The following is an 18,892-nucleotide window of genomic DNA, read 5'->3' on the forward strand; positions in this document are numbered from 1 at the left end:
CCTCTCTGAAATCAATAAAAATATATTTTAAAAAAAATAGAACTCTGTATCTGATTCTCTCCCGTCTTTGTTCTTTATTCTTATACTAGTGGCCCGATGCACAAAAATTCGTGCAAGAGTAGGCCTTCCTTCCCCTGGTTGCTGGCACCAGCTTTCCTCTGGCACCCAGGACCCAGGCTTCCCTCCTCCGGCCGCCAGCAGGCATCCAGGACCCCGGGCCAGCTTCCCCTGGGCCGGCCACAGGCACCTGGGACCCCGGGAGGCTTTGCCCAGGCCCTGGCTTAGTTAGGAAGGACATCCAGAATGATGTCCGGAAGACATCTGGTCTGTCTGGTCTAATTAGCATATTACCCTTTTATTAGTATAAACTAGGGGCCCGGTGCACGAAATTCGTGCACTGGGTGTGTGTGTGGGGGGGGGGGGGAGTGTCCCTCAGCCCAGCCTGCCCTCTCTCACATACTGGGAGCCCTCAGGCATTGACCCCCATCACCCTCCAATTGCAGGATCGGCCCCTTGCCCAGGCCAGATGCCTCTGGGGGACCTGCAGTGGCAGCGGGGGGGGGGGGGGGGGGTGCCGCGATTGCGCGGGCTCCGCCCCTGCCCCTGCAGGACGCCTCTGGCTGAGGCGTGCGGCCCGGGCAGCGGGGACCCACAGCTGCAGCGGCCCCACGATTGTGTGCTTCGCTTTAGGCCCAGGCAAGGGACCCCTAGCTCCTGGGACTGCCAGCTTCGACCGTGTCCAGCTCCCATCGCTGGCTCCACCCCTACTTCCTGCTATCACTGGCCAGGGCGGCAAAGGCGCCTGATTCTCTGATCATGGCTGGGGGGCAGGGCAAAGGCGGCCCCAGGGCCACCTTTGCCCTGCCCCCCAGCTCTTAGCTCCCCCCTGGGTTTCCGATCACTGTCAGTGGCAGGGGCCTTCTTCCTGCTTTCCCTTTCGCCTCCCTGCATTGTGCCTACATATGCAAATTAACCGCCATCTTGTTGGCAGTTAACTGCCAATCTTAGTTGGCAGTTAACTGCCAATCTTAGTTGGCAGTTAACTGCCAATCTTAGTTGGCAGTTAATTTGCATATAGCCCTGATTAGCCAATGAAAAGGGTAGCTCGTACGCCAATTACCATTTTTCTCTTTTATTAGTGTTGATAATTTAAAAGATAAAGATTATAAGGAAAAACTTAAAATAAACTAAAATAAGTTTATTTTCGAAGAGAATATAAATTATTTTAAATTTGGTAATCACTTCCCCATGATTAAAAATCTTCTTAAATTTAGTATATTCAATTTATAATACAAATATAAGGCAAATATAAATATGAAAGATCCACCCAAGTGGTTCCACATTAAGGAGGCAACTACTTTGCAAACTTCTGTTCCTTATTCTAAAAATTAAAGATACACAAAATTTAAAAGGAAACTTAAGGAGTTTCTTAAATGCTTTTACTTGCTAATTGTTGTAAGGTTGCAACTCTGAAAAGTAATAGATTAAAAAGTTCTGAAGGTTAGGAATCCAAAACCTCTTCTGGAAGTATTTACAAACCAAACATACCTATTTCTTAATGATTCTGTGAACCTTAGCAGCAGCATAGGAATAAACTGACCTTACTGATGGGTCATTCTCCAGGAGTTCAGTAAGCCGCTGTACTTGTTCCGGCTGGATGGATCGCCCTAGCAGTGCTTCTGTGTTAGTGTAAATGAGGAATGCTGAGACAACACCTAATAAGGTGCCCACACCCAAAGAACCCAGGCTGTCATACAGTGGATTGCCTAAATAAAGCACATAAGAAGTCAGTAAATTAACATTTTCTATTATTTCGATGAACTTTAGTGAGCAAAGAACATAATCAATAAATCAAGGGACTTCAAATTCATTCTGATTCCTTTAATGACTTTCTCCTGATAGATTTATTTACCTTACTACAAAATGGGAATGATACAACTTGCTTCATATTACATGGGAGTATAATGGGGTTTAATTATTTAAGATCTGTTTTTTGCATCTGGCCATTATATGGGTGAGGCTTCAGAGCATTTTCAGATTAGAGAATTTATATACATACTAGAGGCCTGATGCACGAAATTCGTGCAAGGGCCTTGGCCTCAGCCCCTGCCCTCCACCACCGTGATCGGGGGGCCCCACCCACTGCGGCTTTGTCTGGAAGGAAGGACGTCCGGAAGGATGTCTGGTCTAATTAGCATATTATGCTTTTATTATAAATTAATAACATAATAAAGAGTCCATTTCTGTTAGCAGTATCAGTAGCACTTTTCCTATCCCGGGTTGACAAAATAATTGTAAGATCAAAAACTGAAATAACAATTTTTGTGTCTTATTCCTACCAAGGTTCTATGAGAAAATTATAAAAGCCATACAAAAACTTATATGGGTCACTCCTTTATCATTCAACCAAGGGTGATACATAGCTAATCCTATTCTGGATACTAAAAAGAAAGTTTATTCATTGCTGCTCTGGGTACGTTTGAGCAGTGGTTCTCAAAGTATAGTCCTTTGACCATCAGCATCAGCATCACTTGACAACTTAGTAGAAATGAAAATTCTCAGGCCTTACCCTAGATCTTCCGAATCAAAAACTCTGGAGGTGGAGTCTAGGATTCTGTGTCTTCCTAACCTCCAGGCAATTCTGATTCTAAAATTTGTTAGGGCTTAATTAATTCTCTTCCAAAACCAATGAGATGATTTATCATCTATAAATGTGTAGATTAATCTATATATTCTATATATACAAAAGCCTAAGAGACCATTATGACCGGTTGACTGAACGACCAGTTGCTATGACATGCACGGACCACCAGAGGGCAGATGCTCAATGCAGGAGCTTCCCCCTGGTGGTTAGTGCGCTCCCACAGCCAACCTTCTGTGGCCGGCCAACCTCCCATGGTCCCTCCCCCTGGCCGGGCAGCCCTGATCAGGGCTGGGTGAGACAGTCCCAATTGGCCCCAATCACTGGCTGGATTGAGGGACCCCCCACCCGTGCACGAATTCATGCACTGGGCCTCTAGTATTTATGTAACAGACATCAATTAAATATTACAACACATGGCTTTTATAATTAGAGAAATCTTTATATTCTAAAGATTAAATTTAAGTCTCTTAATGCTTGATAAAACATATTTTACTAAAAAACTGAATTTACATACTAGTTTTACTAATATTTAGTCAAAAATATAACACTGAAAAGTAAACTGACTTATCTGTACTGAGGTCTTAAAAATGATCCACTTGTGAATACAGTATAATGTACTAGGAGGCATATAATTATAGAGTTTGAAATAAAATATATTGCATTGCACTTTAGAAACTCAAATTTCATCGTTTTTATTTAAAAATAGCCCTGGCCGGTTTGACTCAGTGGATAGAGCATCGGCCTGCAGACTCAAGGGTCCCAGGTTTGATTCTGGTCAGGGGCATGTGCCTTGGTTGCGGGCACATCCCCAGTGGGGGGTGTGCAGGAGGCAGCTGATCGATGTTCCTCACTCATCAATGTTTCTAGCTCTCTATCCTTCTCCCTTTCTCTCTGTGGGAAATCAATGAAATATATTTTATAAAAAAAATAAAATAAAAAAATAAAAATAAAAATATATGTATATAAATAATCCTACAGAAGTCACAGAAATATTAGCTAAAAAATATTTTATTTATTTATTGGCATGTTATTTAAATTTAAATGCATTAATTTAGCTAATTAAAATTTAATTCATGTGAATACTCTTAAAACAAAAATTTTATGTTTGATTTGACTGGTTAACATTATAATATAAAAGAAAATAATCTATTAAAAGTTGACTTACTTGTCAAGTCACACTTTTCTTAAGCCTGAAATTTTGCTAAGTAATGATTTATGTCTAAAATGATAAAGTTAACCAGAAAAACAATAAAACTTATAGAAATATTCTGGATCACAGTGAACATTAAAGAATGCTGGTTCAGACTTAAAATGTATATTCAAAATGAGAAAGACCTGTTCATATTTTAGAGTATTTTAAAAACACTGCAGAACTATGAGAGCTTATCACCTCAAATTATTTAAATATGCAAAAACAAATGGGTAAGAATGGAAGGAGTTCCATTCCAAGGCTCGGAAATTTGAGTCTTTGCATACTAAATGATTCTGATTTACATTCTGTCTTCTGATTCATCTGTATTGTACTGGCCTTTAAAACACTTAACTAGCTACCGAAATAAGGGTAGAACCAACTTGAGAGTCAAGGAAATAGGAAAGCAATAGTACTTATCATTGGGACTAACAGTGCAAAAGACAAATTAACAACAGCCACAATATATATTTATTTAGCACTCTAGAGTTTATTGAAGTTCTCTCTTGCATTATATTAATAAATTTGTCAGGTCACTAGGACAAATATCAATACTTCTATACGCAAAGAATAATTGTGTAACTTATGGTAAAGAATAATTGCGTAATTCATTAAGTCACAATTAGAAAGGTTTAGAGTATTACAGAAATGCACTATTAACAGCCTTCTTTATTTCTAAGAGAAATTCTTAACTCAGAGAAATTTTACACTTTTACTGACCAAATGTTTTATATAAATAAGTTAATAAGTTAGGGTAGTATAAAATTAGCATCTAACAATCTATCAGTTTAAAATTATTCAATGATATAAAAGAAAATTTCCACATAGGATTATTTAAGTAGTACAAATAAATCACCTGTAATATAAGGAATATTTACCTGTTATAGAAGTAAGGCCCATACAAGTGGCTGCTATTGTCACTCCCAAGACTGCTGCAGTATCCTCCAACAATATAACATTTGTACTAGGATCACGACTTTCCATTACTTAATCATTGGGGAGAGATAAAAAAGAAACTTTCTGAAATCTCGATATTCTCAGATAACATTTTAATAAGTATCCATTTAAAATTAAGATATAAATGAAGATTAAAAATGTGTGAGATCCTGATTTTAAAAACACTGCTCAGAGCAAACAATTTCTTGGCTTACATGTTCAAATTGTTTTTTTAAGTTATATAAGCATATACATAAATGCTGTAATTTACGTAAGTTAAATGCAAATATAAAGTATTCATGTTCAATTTACATTACATTTGTCTTTTTCAATGAACTGATACATATATAAGAGCCACACATAGGGAAGACACTGAGATATATTTTGTACATATCTATAAGGAACAAAGCAATAGTACTAGGCAATTTTAAGCAAATAATGGAGATAAAATAATACACCTGGTTTCTAAAGCACATACCATACTTGTAAAATGACATTCCTTTGGCCGCAGCACTCCTACGAAGTTCATTTACAGCAACAAGAAGTGTTGCTGAAAGAAAAGCATTCATATCAGCATAGGAGAAACTTCATGCCTCTCAACTTTAAAGATGGTATCTCAAAAGATAAATAAATATGTATAACACTTTAATGCCATGGTTGGAATTAAGAAAAAGTTCTGTATTAACTAGTCATTATCAAGGACCCAATTAATCATCAAACATAATGAATCCCATATTTCAAAACCACAGTAACTTAAATATCATTACCACAATAACAGCCGTAATTTATTGGACAGTTACTATTTGGCAGGCACCACACTAAGTAAGCATAGTCATTCTTGATCCTCCCAACCTTTTGAGGCAGGTAGTATTATCACCATTTTATAGACAAAGATGAACGAAATAGTATGCATAGAAAGTGACAACGTTTCAGAAGTAAACATACTATGAGTAAAGCAGTGAATTAGGCAGTTTCATACATGATAGTAGCACTTCTCTGTCATAATACTGCTATAGCTGAAACTTCCAGAAACTTTGACGTATTTGTATTACAAAAAATGACAGCCTTCTTTGATTAACATACTAAAACCTCATTTTTTTAGAACTCCGTATATAGTTATGTTTTTATATTTCAAATGTTCTGAGTTTTATGATATGACTAGAGGACCTGTGCACAGATTCGTGCACTGGTGGGGGGCGTGGCCTGCAGGGATGGGCCCACTGTGGGAGCACCGCTCATCCCAGTCAGCCAAGCGGCTGTGGACCCGCCCTCTGAGCAGCTGCTGAATGAGGAAATTAGTCTGAGCTGGTATTTCAGGGTAATGTCCTGGGTAAAGGTGTGTTCTGGGTCCTGGAGGAACCTGGCAGAGAGCTTTGCACCCCAAAGCCACTAGGTGAATGTCCTTGATGTATGATGCCAGGTCAGAGTCACCATTGGTATGTTCAGGGCAGCTGTGCTCCAGGATCCTCAGGCATCAGGACAGCCTCCCCAGGGGGTCCACAGTCACGTCCCCTCTTGCCATCCGCCTATGCCAGTTCCCCATGCTCTTTCTAGAACACACCTCAGAGGGCCTACATCAGCTGGTGGGGTCAGGCCAGAGTTTGGATTCTCTCAGGTATTTGACAGGTGTGGAGATTCGGATTCACCCTGGGCCTGCTAGAGGCTGCATCCCGGTCAGCCGAGCGCACTGACCATCAGGGGGCAGCTCCTGCGTTAAGCGCCTGCGCCCCCTGGTGGTCACTGCACGTTCTGGTCATTCCACCGTTTGGTTGCTGGGCTTTTGTATATATAGACTAGAGGCCTGGTGCACGAAATTCATAAACTCAGGATCCAGGAACCCTTGGGGGATGTCTGACTGACAGCTTAGACCCACTCCCCTAAGCCGGCAGTTGGACAGCCGGCAGTGTCTGCCCCTGGTGGCCACTGCGCATCACAGTGGCCAGCTGTTCCACCTTTTGGTCAATTTGCATATTAGCCTTTTATTATATAGGAGGATTCTCTAGAAGAAATAGCTTTTCTGTTGCCCCCACCCTTTACAGAAACAGCCACAGTACATCATATAGAGTTTACTCCTTAAAAGTAGACAAAGTTTAGATTCCTATTCCCAGTTTTTTTAATGAACTACTAAATATATTTTACTAAATTAAAAGAAATACTATGACAGTACATACCTCCTTCAGATAACAAGGATCCTGCTAAAATACAATATGCCTGAAAAATAAATATTAAAATAAAGCATAAATGAATATTTCACTAAAAATCAAAATTGTTCATACATAAAGTTTGTAATATTTAAAACGGAAACATGAATTTGAATTCATGCCAGATAAGGATCTTGATGGAGAAATAGTTCAAATGAGGAAAATGAGATAGGTGGTATCTTCATATGAGAAAACAGATAAAAGCTTAAAAATGTTATGGTCATCTCATTTTGTAATAATTAGAAGAGTGATATATATATTACTAGAGGCCGGTTGCACGAAATTCATGCATGGGTAGGGTCCCTAGGCCTGACTGGCGATCAGGGCTGATCGGCAGGGTGATCATGGGGCCCCCGCTTGCACCGGCCTTGGCCAGCCTGGCACTGCCCGCTCAGCAGCTCCGCCCCCCACCACTGCCGCTGGTAGCCTCCCTCTGTGGTGCCAGGTTACCTCCCTCTGTGGGTCACCTCCCTCTGCGATTGGGGGGGCAGCACCAGCCCGCACCCTCTGTGGGAGGCGACTGGCAGGGTGATCAGGGGGCAGTGCCGGCCCACTTGCCAGCCGGCCCCACCCCCCGCTGCCAGTCACTTGCCAGCCACCCCCGCCCATCACCTCCCTCTGCAGGGCAAATGGTGGGGTGATTGGGGGGCCCCTGCTGGCACCTGGCTTGGCTGGCCTGGGGCCTGCAGGCTAGGGGCAGCTCCTGCATTGAGCGTCTGCCCCCTGGTGGTCAATGCACATCATAGCAACCAGTCATTCCACGGGTCATTCCGCTGTTCGATTTTCATAGTAGGCTTTTATTATATAGGAGTAGAGACCCATTGCATGAATTCGTGTACGGGTGGGGTCCCTTGGCCTGGCCGGCACTATTGGAGGACTGGCTTGTGGGAGGGGAGGGACCCCGGGAAGTTGGCCGGCTGGCCCCCCGATTAGGGCCATCCAGGGGCTGGCCTGGTGGGGGGTTGGGGGAGGCAGGGGCTGCAGGAAGTTGGCCAGCCAGCTGGGGGAGGTGGGGAGGTAAATCACGGGGGGGGGAGGGGCCGTGGGATGTTGGCTGTGGGAGCACACTGACCACCAGGGGGTAGCTCCTGTGTTGAGCATCTGGCCCCTGGTGGTCAGTGAGCATCATAGCGACTGATCGACCAGTCATTCTGGTCGTTCGGTTGTAATGTTCGCTTAGGCTTTTATATATATATAGAAATGTATACGTGGGTGGGCAAAAGAAGGTTACATTTGTGAGTACACTACACAGAGTTTATTCCTGTATTATCTATTAATTATTATTTAATTTTCCATACATGCCCACCCCTATATATAATATAGTCCTAGGTTGTAAGTACCCCACATTCCAGAATGAGGCGCTATACCATTACAGAATGTATACCATGACCTAAGCTCAATTAATGATATAAAAGGTTAAAGTATTAATTAGTATAAAATTTTTGAAGTTCAAAATTAACACAAATTATTTGAAATCTGGGGTTGTGAATACCAGAGGCAGTAAGGTCCACTCCCATGCTCAAATAACTTCTGGATTTGTTTGGATGCCAATATAAAGAGAATCCTTTCTGAATTCTGATTCCAAAAGATAACTATAAGCAGTAATTTTTTTTGGTAACACTACTTTCCTTATAGTCCCAGGACATTCTTGGAATTAAATAAAGATCTCAGTAACTGTAATCCAAGGTATATAGAAAGAATTAAACTAGCAACACAAACTTTTAAAATTTTTAAATGAAATTCAAATCAATCATCTATAGAATTTTTAACATTACCTTTTTTGGGCCCCTAAGCTTCCCTAAAATAGAGGTTGAAAATTTTGAACCCTGTTCAACACTTTCATAATTCTGTTAAGGAAACAGATTTCCAAAGGCTATGTTATCTGCTTGAGAACACAAAAATGATACCACAGTAAGAATTAGAACACACACACCAAAAAAAAAAAATATTAGGACACAGACTTCTTAGTTTCAATTCTAGAGTCTTTCCACTCAATCATGCTGCCAATCTGAAACATAGTAACTAAACTTCCTTGTAATTGTTTTAAATCCTTCTATCTCTTTCCAGAAAGGATTTAATAAAGGGAGACACCATATGTCCACCAAGATTCCAAAATAATACCTAATAAATATAAGCTGGTTTATGGTGTGCTGGATCTATTTTTTATAACAAACAGTCACAGTCTAATGCAGTGGTTCTCAACCTTCCTAATGCCGCGATCCTTTAATACAGTTCCTCATGTTGTGGTGAACCCCAACCATAAAATTATTTTCGTTGCTACTTCATAACTGTAATTTTGCTACTGTTATGAATCGTAATGTAAATATCTGATATGCAGGATGTATTTTCATTGTTACAAATTGAACATAATTAAAGCATAGTGATTAATCACAAAAACAATATGTAATTATATATGTGTTTTCCGATGGTCTTAGGTGACCCCTGTGAAAGGGTCATTCGACCTCCAAAGGGGTCGCGACCCACAGGTTGAGAACCGCTGGTCTAATGGCAGGAACCGCATTTAGTTACTAAAAGAAGAGCTTCTAGAAGCTTTAAAACTTATACACACAATTGAAAATTTAATAATCAATCCCTAACTCCATAGCAATTAACTCCTTTGCTCTATAAAATAGTATTGTACAAATTAGATGAATGCTAAGACAATAAGATAATTATAACATGGTCAAACCTCTGCAGAATGGAGGAAATACCCTTCTTCATTTTAATTATCTGAAATGTATTATAGTAAGAGACTAATCAGTAAGAACTATAGAAAAAGCCTAGTTTAATAGGGTGATTATTATGTAGGTATATAGGTGTAACAAGATATTAAAATGAGATGCACTCCAGTTGAGAACAAAGTAGGTTACAAGCACCCCACATTCCAAAATGAGGCGCCAATACCATTTATTCAAGCCTTGCATAGGTGGCCCATGACTGATTTTACAACTCTTAGCTCCAAACCCACTAGCCCACATAAACACAACTGTGCTCAAACACAACTGTGCCAAAGCAGGATAATTTCCTTGAAGTGCCCATGACAGAAGAAAACAAAAACCAAAAAACAGCTTTAAATCTCTACAAAGGAAACTGATGCAAAATGAGATTGATGCCAAAAGGTAGTACTTTCTTGTCCCCTATTTTCAATGCTGCCAGAAGGCAACCTAGGGGTGGGAGAACATATACAGTGACTATGCTCCCCTTGCCCCATTCCTCCAGTATACCAGTAGCTTACCAGGATGAGGGAAATGAGAAGCTTTAACTTTATAACAATTTCAACATATGACTATTACATGGGACTGGATATTTTAAGTACTGATAGGTAATTGTTCTTGGGACTAAAAGTGAACAGAAGTCTTTCTTCTTATTTTTCAACAGAAATTAGAAAAATTAATGGGACTGCTCAATATTATAACTGTACCTACAAAGATGATCCTGTTCAACATCACTGAATCATGTATTTAGAAGTCATGCTCAACCATATTCTAAAAAATACAACTACAGATACATAACACTATATAACACAGTCAAGAAGGTATATTAGTCCCATTCTTTAACATCAAGATCACAAAGGTATTCCACGATAATTAAATACTATTTCATATAACTTCAAAACTGAGGGGTGGGGGGTGGTGGGTGGTGGGGGGAATAATTACCCAGAGCAGGGATTCCATTGGTTGAGGATGAAGCAATCCCATAATTCCATGGTACCAAGATAATCCTGCACCCATCATGAAAATACCAACACCACTAATTAGTGAAGCAATATAGCGCATATTTGAAAATCCATACCTGGAAAATAAAAATGGTAACATAGTTTACAAGAAATGCAAATGGTTCCCTTTTAAAATATATGTCTATAATGAAAATAAAAAGCTTCTTACAATATTAAGGTGTTATGGTTTTATATTTAAGTTTAAGTGCCAAACTCAAATCTAATCAGAAAATCAACATGTAAAGTGGAAAAAACTTAAAACTTATATTTAAAATACATAACTATAATGAATACAATTTAGTATAAGTATCTGCTAATTCCTTTTCCATATAGTCTGTTTTGATTTAGAACTTTACTATCATGTACCACAACAAATGCTGGTAAATTAATCTTTTTAAAAAATGCAATCAGATGTTTTTTTGTTGTTGTTTCTGTTTTTTAAAAAATATATTTTATTGATTTTTTTACAGAGAGGAAGGGAGAGAGATAGAGAATTAGAAACACCGATGAGAGAGAAACATCAATCAGCTGCCTCCTGCACACCCCCCACTGGGGATGTGTCCGCAACCCAGGTACATGCCCTTGACCGGAATCGAACCTGGGACCTTTCAGTCCACAGGCCGACGCTCTATCCACTGAGCCAAACCGGTTTCGGCGCAATCAGATGTTTAATGAGCAGGATATTATTTAAATTTCCTTGTAATGCAGCTTCCGAATGGGTTATTTTTGTCTTCTTGTACAGTCAATGGATGATTTATATTACCTATATTTGATGCTGGGAACTTGCTTCTGGTTCTATATAGTTTAACACAGAGCAACTGACTACTATTATTAGTACTAACAGCTTCAGTTTTCTGGGTGTTTTTAATGACAATTTTTAAAATCTAAATTAGCCCTGATCGGTTTGGCTCAGCGGATAGAGCGTTGGCTTGCGGACTGAAGGGTCCCAGGTTCGATTCCAGTCAAGGGCATGTACCTTGGTTGCGGGCACATCCCCAGTGGGAGGTGTGCAGGAGGCAGCTGATTGATGTTTCTCTCTCATCGATGTTTCTAACTTTCTATCCCTCTCCCTTCCTCTCTGTAAAAAATCAATAAAATATATTTAAAAATAAATAAAAATAAAATCTAAATTATTTTTTCAAGCATATTTGGTCTTTATGTGCATTCTTTTGTATTTCTATATGTACCAATAAAATACTAAGTTAAAAAATATGACATAATATAAAAGGAAAATAACCACTCAATAAATAAAAATATTTCCTAGGAAATTTACTCCCAAACCCAAATGCTATGGCACCCTTTTGGCAGATGAAAATTTAAACAAGAATTCTTATTAAAAACCAATTTTTAAATTCCTTTTGTAAGTATATAATCTTGACATACAGAATTCTTAGTTTATAGATGGGATAATGTTCTACAAGCTTGATTTAAAAAATTTATTTGCGGCTGGATTGAGAACCAAGATGGCGGCATAGGTTAACGCCGGAGTTTGCTGCTTTGAACAACTACTTCAAAAGTGAAACCAAAAAACGGAAGGGACATCACCCAGAACCACAGGAACGCTGGCTGAGTGGAAGTCCTACAACTAGGAGGAAAGAGAAACGCATACGGACACTCAGAGGAGGCGCAGTGCTGAAGTCAAATTCTAAGGTGCGGAGTGCGCGGAGCGGGCTGGCGGCGGAGGGCGAGGTTGTTGTTTTCAATCGGGAGGGAGTCGCAGACTCTGAGCACCAGATCCGGGCGAGTCTTTAGGGACCCAGACTCAAACGGGAGAAGCGGGACTGTCTGGCTTCGCTCAGAGCGAGTGCAGCTTTCTCTCCCAGCTTTGCAGCGGGTGCTGGGACTCAGAGAGGCAGAGCCCCTGGGGACAGGACTGAGAGCCGCCATAACTGCTCTCTCCGGCCCACCCTGTTGATCCTGTGCGACCCGCCCCGCCCAAGCCCTGCACAGAGGCATTTGCCGGATAGCCTCAGGCAAAGGCTAGATTAGCACCTCCCTAGAGGACAGAAGTTCTCTCACTGCTGACACAGCTGATTCTCATAGCCACTTGGCCTGGAGGTCAAACCCTCCCTGGAATTAGCTACAACAATCAAGATTTATCTATAAGACTGAGAACAAAGACCACTAGGGGGTGCACCAAGGAAGCATAACAAAATGCGGAGACAAAGAAACAGGACAAAATTGTCAATGGAAGAAATAGAGTTCAGAACCACACTTTTAAGGTCTCTCAAGAACTGTTTAGAAGCTGTCGATAAACTTAATGAGATCTACACGAAAACTAATAAGACCCTCGATCTTATATTGGGGAACCAACTAGAAATTAAGCACACACAGACTGAAATAACGAATATTATACAGACGCCCGACAGCAGACCAGAGGAGCGCAAGAATCAAGTCAATGATTTGAAATGCGAGGAAGCAAAAAACATCCAACCGGAAAAGCAAAATGAAAAAAGAATCCAAAAATGCGAGGATAGTGTAAGGAGCCTCTGGGACAGCTTCAAGCGTACCAACATCAGAATTATAGGGGTGCCAGAAGATGAGAGAGAGCAAGATATTGAAAACCTATTTGAAGAAATAATGACAGAAAACTTCCCCCACCTGGTGAAAGAAATGGACTTACAGGTCCAAGAAGCGCGGAGAACCCCAAACAAAAGGAATCCAAAGAGGACCACACCAAGACACATCATAATTAAAATGCCAAGAGCAAAAGATAAAGAGAGAATCTTAAAAACAGCAAGAGAAAGAAACTCAGTTACCTACAAGGGAATACCCATACGACTGTCAGCTGATTTCTCAACAGAAACTTTGCAGGCCAGAAGGGAGTGGCAAGAAATATTCAAAGTGATGAATACCAAGAACCTACAACCAAGATTACTTTATCCAGCAAAGCTATCATTCAGAATTGAAGGTCAGATAAAGAGCTTCACAGATAAGGAAAAGCTAAAGGAGTTCATCACCACCAAACCAGGATTATATGAAATGCTGAAAGGTATCCTTTAAGAAGAGGAAGAGGAAGAAAAAGGTAAAGATACAAATTATGAACAACAAATATGCATCTATCAACAAATGAATCTAAGAATCAAGTGAATTAATAATCTGATGAACAGAATGAACTGTTGATTATAATAGAATCAGGGACATAGAAAGGGAATGGACTGACTATTCTTGGGGGGGGAAAGGGGTGTGGGAGATGTGGGAAGAGACTGGACAAAAATCGTGCACCTATGGATGAGGACAGTGGGTGGGGAGTGAGGGCGGAGGGTGGGGCGGGAACTGGGAGGAGGGGAGTTATGGGGGGAAAAAAAAGGAACAAATGTAATAATCTGAACAATAAAGATTTAATTAAAAAAATTAAAAAAAAATAAATAAATAAAAAATTTATTTGCTTCTAAAAGTTTCCCCCACCAAAGTAATATTGGAGATAAATATAAGTTACAGTAAATGAAGATCTAAATTAAATAGCATTACTTTCATTATGTATTTTCAAGAAATCTGTAGGTTCTTATTAAAATTTTTAATTCAGTAGATCTGCACTGTCCAAAATAAATAATTAGCCACATAAGACTATTTAATTAAAACTAAGTAAAATTTTAAATGTAGTTCTTTAATTGCACTAGCCACATTTCAGGTGCTCCATAGCCACATGTCGCTAGTGACTATCATAATGAACAGATTTTGTAGAAAATTCTACTGGGCAGCAATAATGTAGGTTATTGAAAATACCTTAAGAAGAAATCTTCATGACCTACAATTTTAAAATTTTACCCTGTTTTAAAATTTTGGTGAACAAAGCTGTTCAGAAGTATATTTTTAAAATGTTATTATTTGTAAAAAACAAACAAACAGTAGTGTCTCGCTCTAGCTAGTTTGGCTCAGTGAATAGAGCATCAGCCTGCAGACTAAAGAGGCCCGGGTTAAATTCCGGTCAAGGGCACATAGATTAGCTGCAGGCTCCTCCCTGGCCCTGGCCATGGTCAGGGCTTGTGCAGAAGGAAACCAATCAATGTGTTTCTCTCACATCGATATTTCTCTATCTTTCCCTCTCTCTTCCACTCTCTCTAAAAATCAATGGAAAAATATCCTCAGGTGAGGATTAAAAAAAAAAAAAACAGTAGTGTCTTGCTTTCAAGTAAAGAAAGGCATTTATATAAAGGATAGAGGTAGACTCCTTTACAGCAATAAAAGTGCTTTTTTTTGTCTTAAGATTCATTGAATTCTACTACTGAAGAGTGTTTTTTAAAAATGATGCATGTGGAATTCAAAAGTTTTATCTGGTTATGGGAGAAGCAACAAAAAACATCTCTGTATCAAATAACTGGTAGAATTCAAAATAATATATTCTAAAAAGCATACTCATTTTACAAATAAATAATCTTAAATATTAACAATGCTATTTCCAAATCACAACAGGAGGATTAAAGTAGATTAAGTATGGATTTAGTAAGAGTTATTGCTAAGATTTTATTTATATTTTTTAAAGCTCAGTCCTCATGGGCCTTGCATTCTCATTTACATATGTAGACAACGAAATAATTTATTTATTTATTTTGTTGTTAATCCTCACCTGAGGATATTTTTTCCAATGATTTTTAGGGAGAGTAGAAGAGAGAGGGAAAGAGAAACATCGATGTGAGAGAAACACACTGATTGGTTGCCTCCTGCATGAGCCCCAACCATGGCCCCGGCTGGGAAGCCTCCAACCAAGGTATGTGCCCTTGACCAGAATTTAACCTGGGACCCTTTGGTCCACAGGCTAATGCTCTAGCCACTGAGCAAAACTGCCTAGGGCTATTACTAAGATTTTAGATAGAGTGGTCTGTTCATCTCAGTATGAAATATGAAATATGTTTCCTTTGACCAAATAAAAGAGAACTCTAAGATCAAAATATGAGCTTTGTTTTTAATTATCAAATATAAAAAGTACAAGATCGCTATGCCATGTTACAAAGCATACAAATAGTTTGAACTCTATTTTCAAATTATATCTTAAATTTACTTTGACACAGCAGTGAGTATGCTTCAGTGGAAGAAATAACCAAATCTTTAACATGAACTGCAGGTACAGAAACAGCAGGCTTCTAATATTAAGTTGCTTTTATTTCAATGACTTGCCACCAAAACAAACAAAAAAGAGAAAGGCAATGTCCTTACGGATGACTAGGATCTGGTGTTTGAATAGACTTGCTGATGCCCAATGCCAGTAAACCCTATGGAGAAGAAGCAGAAAGATAAATAACCACCTGCAAAGGAGGAGTATAACATGGTAAAGCCAATCTGGAGGATGCAACCTGAAAATGACAAACACAAATACAATGTCCTGGTTTCTAATACTTACCCGAGAGAAATAAAAATGAACACAAAGGGGTTCAGAACACCACTGCTTATAAAGATGAAAAATCTGAAAGCAACCTCAAATCCATCACTGAGGAATGGCAAAATAAAACCATAAATTACTTCTACAACAGTTAAAAGAATGGATTTGGGATAGAGCTTTATGTACTGAATGCTAAAAGCTCCTACACATACCATTAGGTGTAAGGGGGGAGGGGGAGAAGCGAATTTAGAAACAGTATTTACAGTACAGAACTTATGTTTTGTAGTTTTTTAAAACTACATATAATGTATAGCATAAGGAAAGGTCTAGAACAGGGGTGGGGAAAGTCCAGCCTACAAAATCAGTTGGTCTGGCCCTGCCAAGGCATTGGGGGTGAGTTAATTAAATGTTTGACGAAGTATAGCAGGCTAATTTTTAAGATGATAATTTTATATGGCCTGCGAATGATGTTACAAATATCCAAATGGCCCTTGGCAGAAAAAGGGCTCCCCACCCCTGGTCTAGAAAAATGCACGTTTAACTATATTTTTACCTCTGAGGAGAAAAGCAGGATTAGTGGTGTGTGTAGTATCTTTTCTTTATATATAAAGAATAAATTGTATAACTGTACAAATAAAAGTGTCAAATTTTAAAACAGTATATATTGTCTATGGACACATACATTGCTAGTAAAACTGCAAAACCATGCACAGGAATTTTACATATCAATTATACAGAGCAGTGATTATCAGGGATGTGGAAGGTGGAAATAAAGATGGAGGACTAGTTATAAATAAGATTTTACTTCTTTACAAACAAACAAACAAACAAAAAAACACCTAACATAAATATGGCAAAAATGAGACCATGAATTTTTAAGTTTTTTTTTTTTTTAAATATATTTTATTGATTTTTTACAGAGAGGAAGGGAGAGAGATAGAGAGTTAGAAACATCGATGAGAGAGAAACATCGATCAGCTGCCTCCTGCACATCTCCCATTGGAGATATGCCCACAACCCAGGTACATGCCCTTGACCGGAATCGAACCTGGGACCTTTCAGTCCGCAGGCCGACGCTCTATCCACTGAGCCAAACCGGTTTCGGCAATTTTTAAGTTTTGATACTGGAAATTCCACCCTAAATATACAGACTATTACAATTTTGGTTTTTTTCTACTGGACTCCAAAGGAAAAGAAGGTTAAAACTACCTAAAAACAAATGGCTTTTCAATGAATTAAACTAAGAAAATAAAAATAAAGAACATATAATTTTTAAGCCTGTACATTAAAACTGAAGTATTCATTAATTCACACTATGTATATATGTATGTGTGTTTATGTTTATGAAAGTCAATGAGGATTCAATTATTTTTAAAATCTTTAATATTAAGGTTGACTCTGCAATAAAGTATACAAATATCAAGTATTCTATAAACTAAATCTGAACCATATTTATTAGTTCTTATAAAAATATCACAGATCCTCTAATCCTGTTCTTCCCCAGAGGCAAGGTTGCATTAGTTATGTTTGATATGTCCTTCCAGAACTTTCTCTGCTCATTCACAACATATGTATATATGTGCATATATATGCTACATATATAACCTACATTTATTTGGTTTATAGCATTAATGAATATTATTAGCACCTAGTGGTTAAGAAGCATTATTAATATTTCCCCTTCTGTGATCATTTTTATCTTTTAAGCTTTTCCCCATACTATCATGCAACTATTTAAATGTTGTCTTAGAATATTTTTCTACTAGTAGCTGTTTTGTGTGTATGACCTGCTTACAGCAGAGCAAGGACTGACTGTCTTCTTTTTCTAAACACTTAATACATGGCAAACTAAAGTGTGTAAAAAAGTCATATAAATTAATATCTAGGAGAATCCTCATAGCTTTTGCTGGTATGTTTGGGCCTATGACCTACCTCAAATTTTATATCATCTGTGGCGGGGATCAAGGTACTTTGATTTTTTCCCCATAAGGCTATCCAAACCTTTCTAGTGCCACTTGTTAGAGTTTCCTTTCTTCATTCAATTGCTTTGGGACCTTTATCAAAAATCAATTGACCACATGTAACTGTGATTCTGTTGCTGGATCCTCTATTAAGTTACAATGGTCTATCAATCCCTAGGCCAATATCTTACTGTCTTAATTACTATAGTTTTATAAATTTTGAAGTCCTTCAAATTCTCTTCTTTAAAACTGCTTTGAATATTCTGAGTTCTTTGTATTTCCATTGTAAGTTCTAGACTTTATTTAGTTTTCAATTTCTATCAAAAAAAGTCTTCTGGGATGATTGCAGTTATATTAAATCTATAGATCAATTTAAGGAGATTTGACATATTACATCATGTCATCCAATTCATGAACATGGTATATCTCTCCATTTCTTTAAGTCTTCTTTAATTTCTCCCAGACACATTTTAAATTTTCACTGTAAAAGTTTAGCACATCTTTCATTAAATTTACTCCTAGGTATTTAGTTTTATATGACTTTAAATAAAATTTATTAAAAATTTAATTTGCCTTTTGTTTGCTGATAGTAGAAATGCAAATGATTTTTGCATGTTAACCTTCTATTCCTATTGATTTTGAATGTTAAATTAACTTTATATTCCTAGGACAATATTCACTTGATTATGATATATTATTATTTTTGTATATTGTTAGATTCAATTTGATTATATTTTAAGGATTTTTGCATCTATTTCCTTGAGGGATATTAGTCTGCATTTTTCTTTCTTGTAACATCTTTGTAAGGTTTTGATATCAGGGTTATGCTGACCTTATTAGAGGAGTTAAAAAGCATTTCCTTCTTCTCTATATTTGAAAGTCTGTACATTGGCATTACTTATTCCTTAAATGTTTGATAGTACAGTGGG

General features: G+C 38.4%; 1 protein-coding gene across 4 annotated transcripts in view; it reads right to left on the reverse strand.

The window, feature by feature from the left end:
• The window catches only part of SLC30A9 (solute carrier family 30 member 9), an 80,355-nt gene that overhangs the window by 24,562 nt on the left and 36,901 nt on the right, over positions 1–18,892 (reverse strand). For 3 of the 4 annotated variants that reach the window (XM_059672390.1, XM_059672370.1, XM_059672361.1), the window contains exons 10-15: positions 15,840–15,895; positions 10,627–10,762; positions 6,941–6,980; positions 5,248–5,319; positions 4,712–4,819; positions 1,601–1,766 (exon numbers count right to left, since the gene is read on the reverse strand). In XM_059672390.1, coding sequence (XP_059528373.1) covers positions 1,601–1,766; positions 4,712–4,819; positions 5,248–5,319; positions 6,941–6,980; positions 10,627–10,762; positions 15,840–15,895 — 578 coding nt within the window. The remainder of the gene's footprint in view (positions 1–1,600; positions 1,767–4,711; positions 4,820–5,247; positions 5,320–6,940; positions 6,981–10,626; positions 10,763–15,839; positions 15,896–18,892) is intronic. The other variant, XM_059672380.1, reaches the window with a different exon arrangement.

The sequence above is a fragment of the Myotis daubentonii genome, chromosome 1, assembly GCF_963259705.1.
Source record: "Myotis daubentonii chromosome 1, mMyoDau2.1, whole genome shotgun sequence".
Classification (NCBI taxonomy): domain Eukaryota; kingdom Metazoa; phylum Chordata; class Mammalia; order Chiroptera; family Vespertilionidae; genus Myotis; species Myotis daubentonii.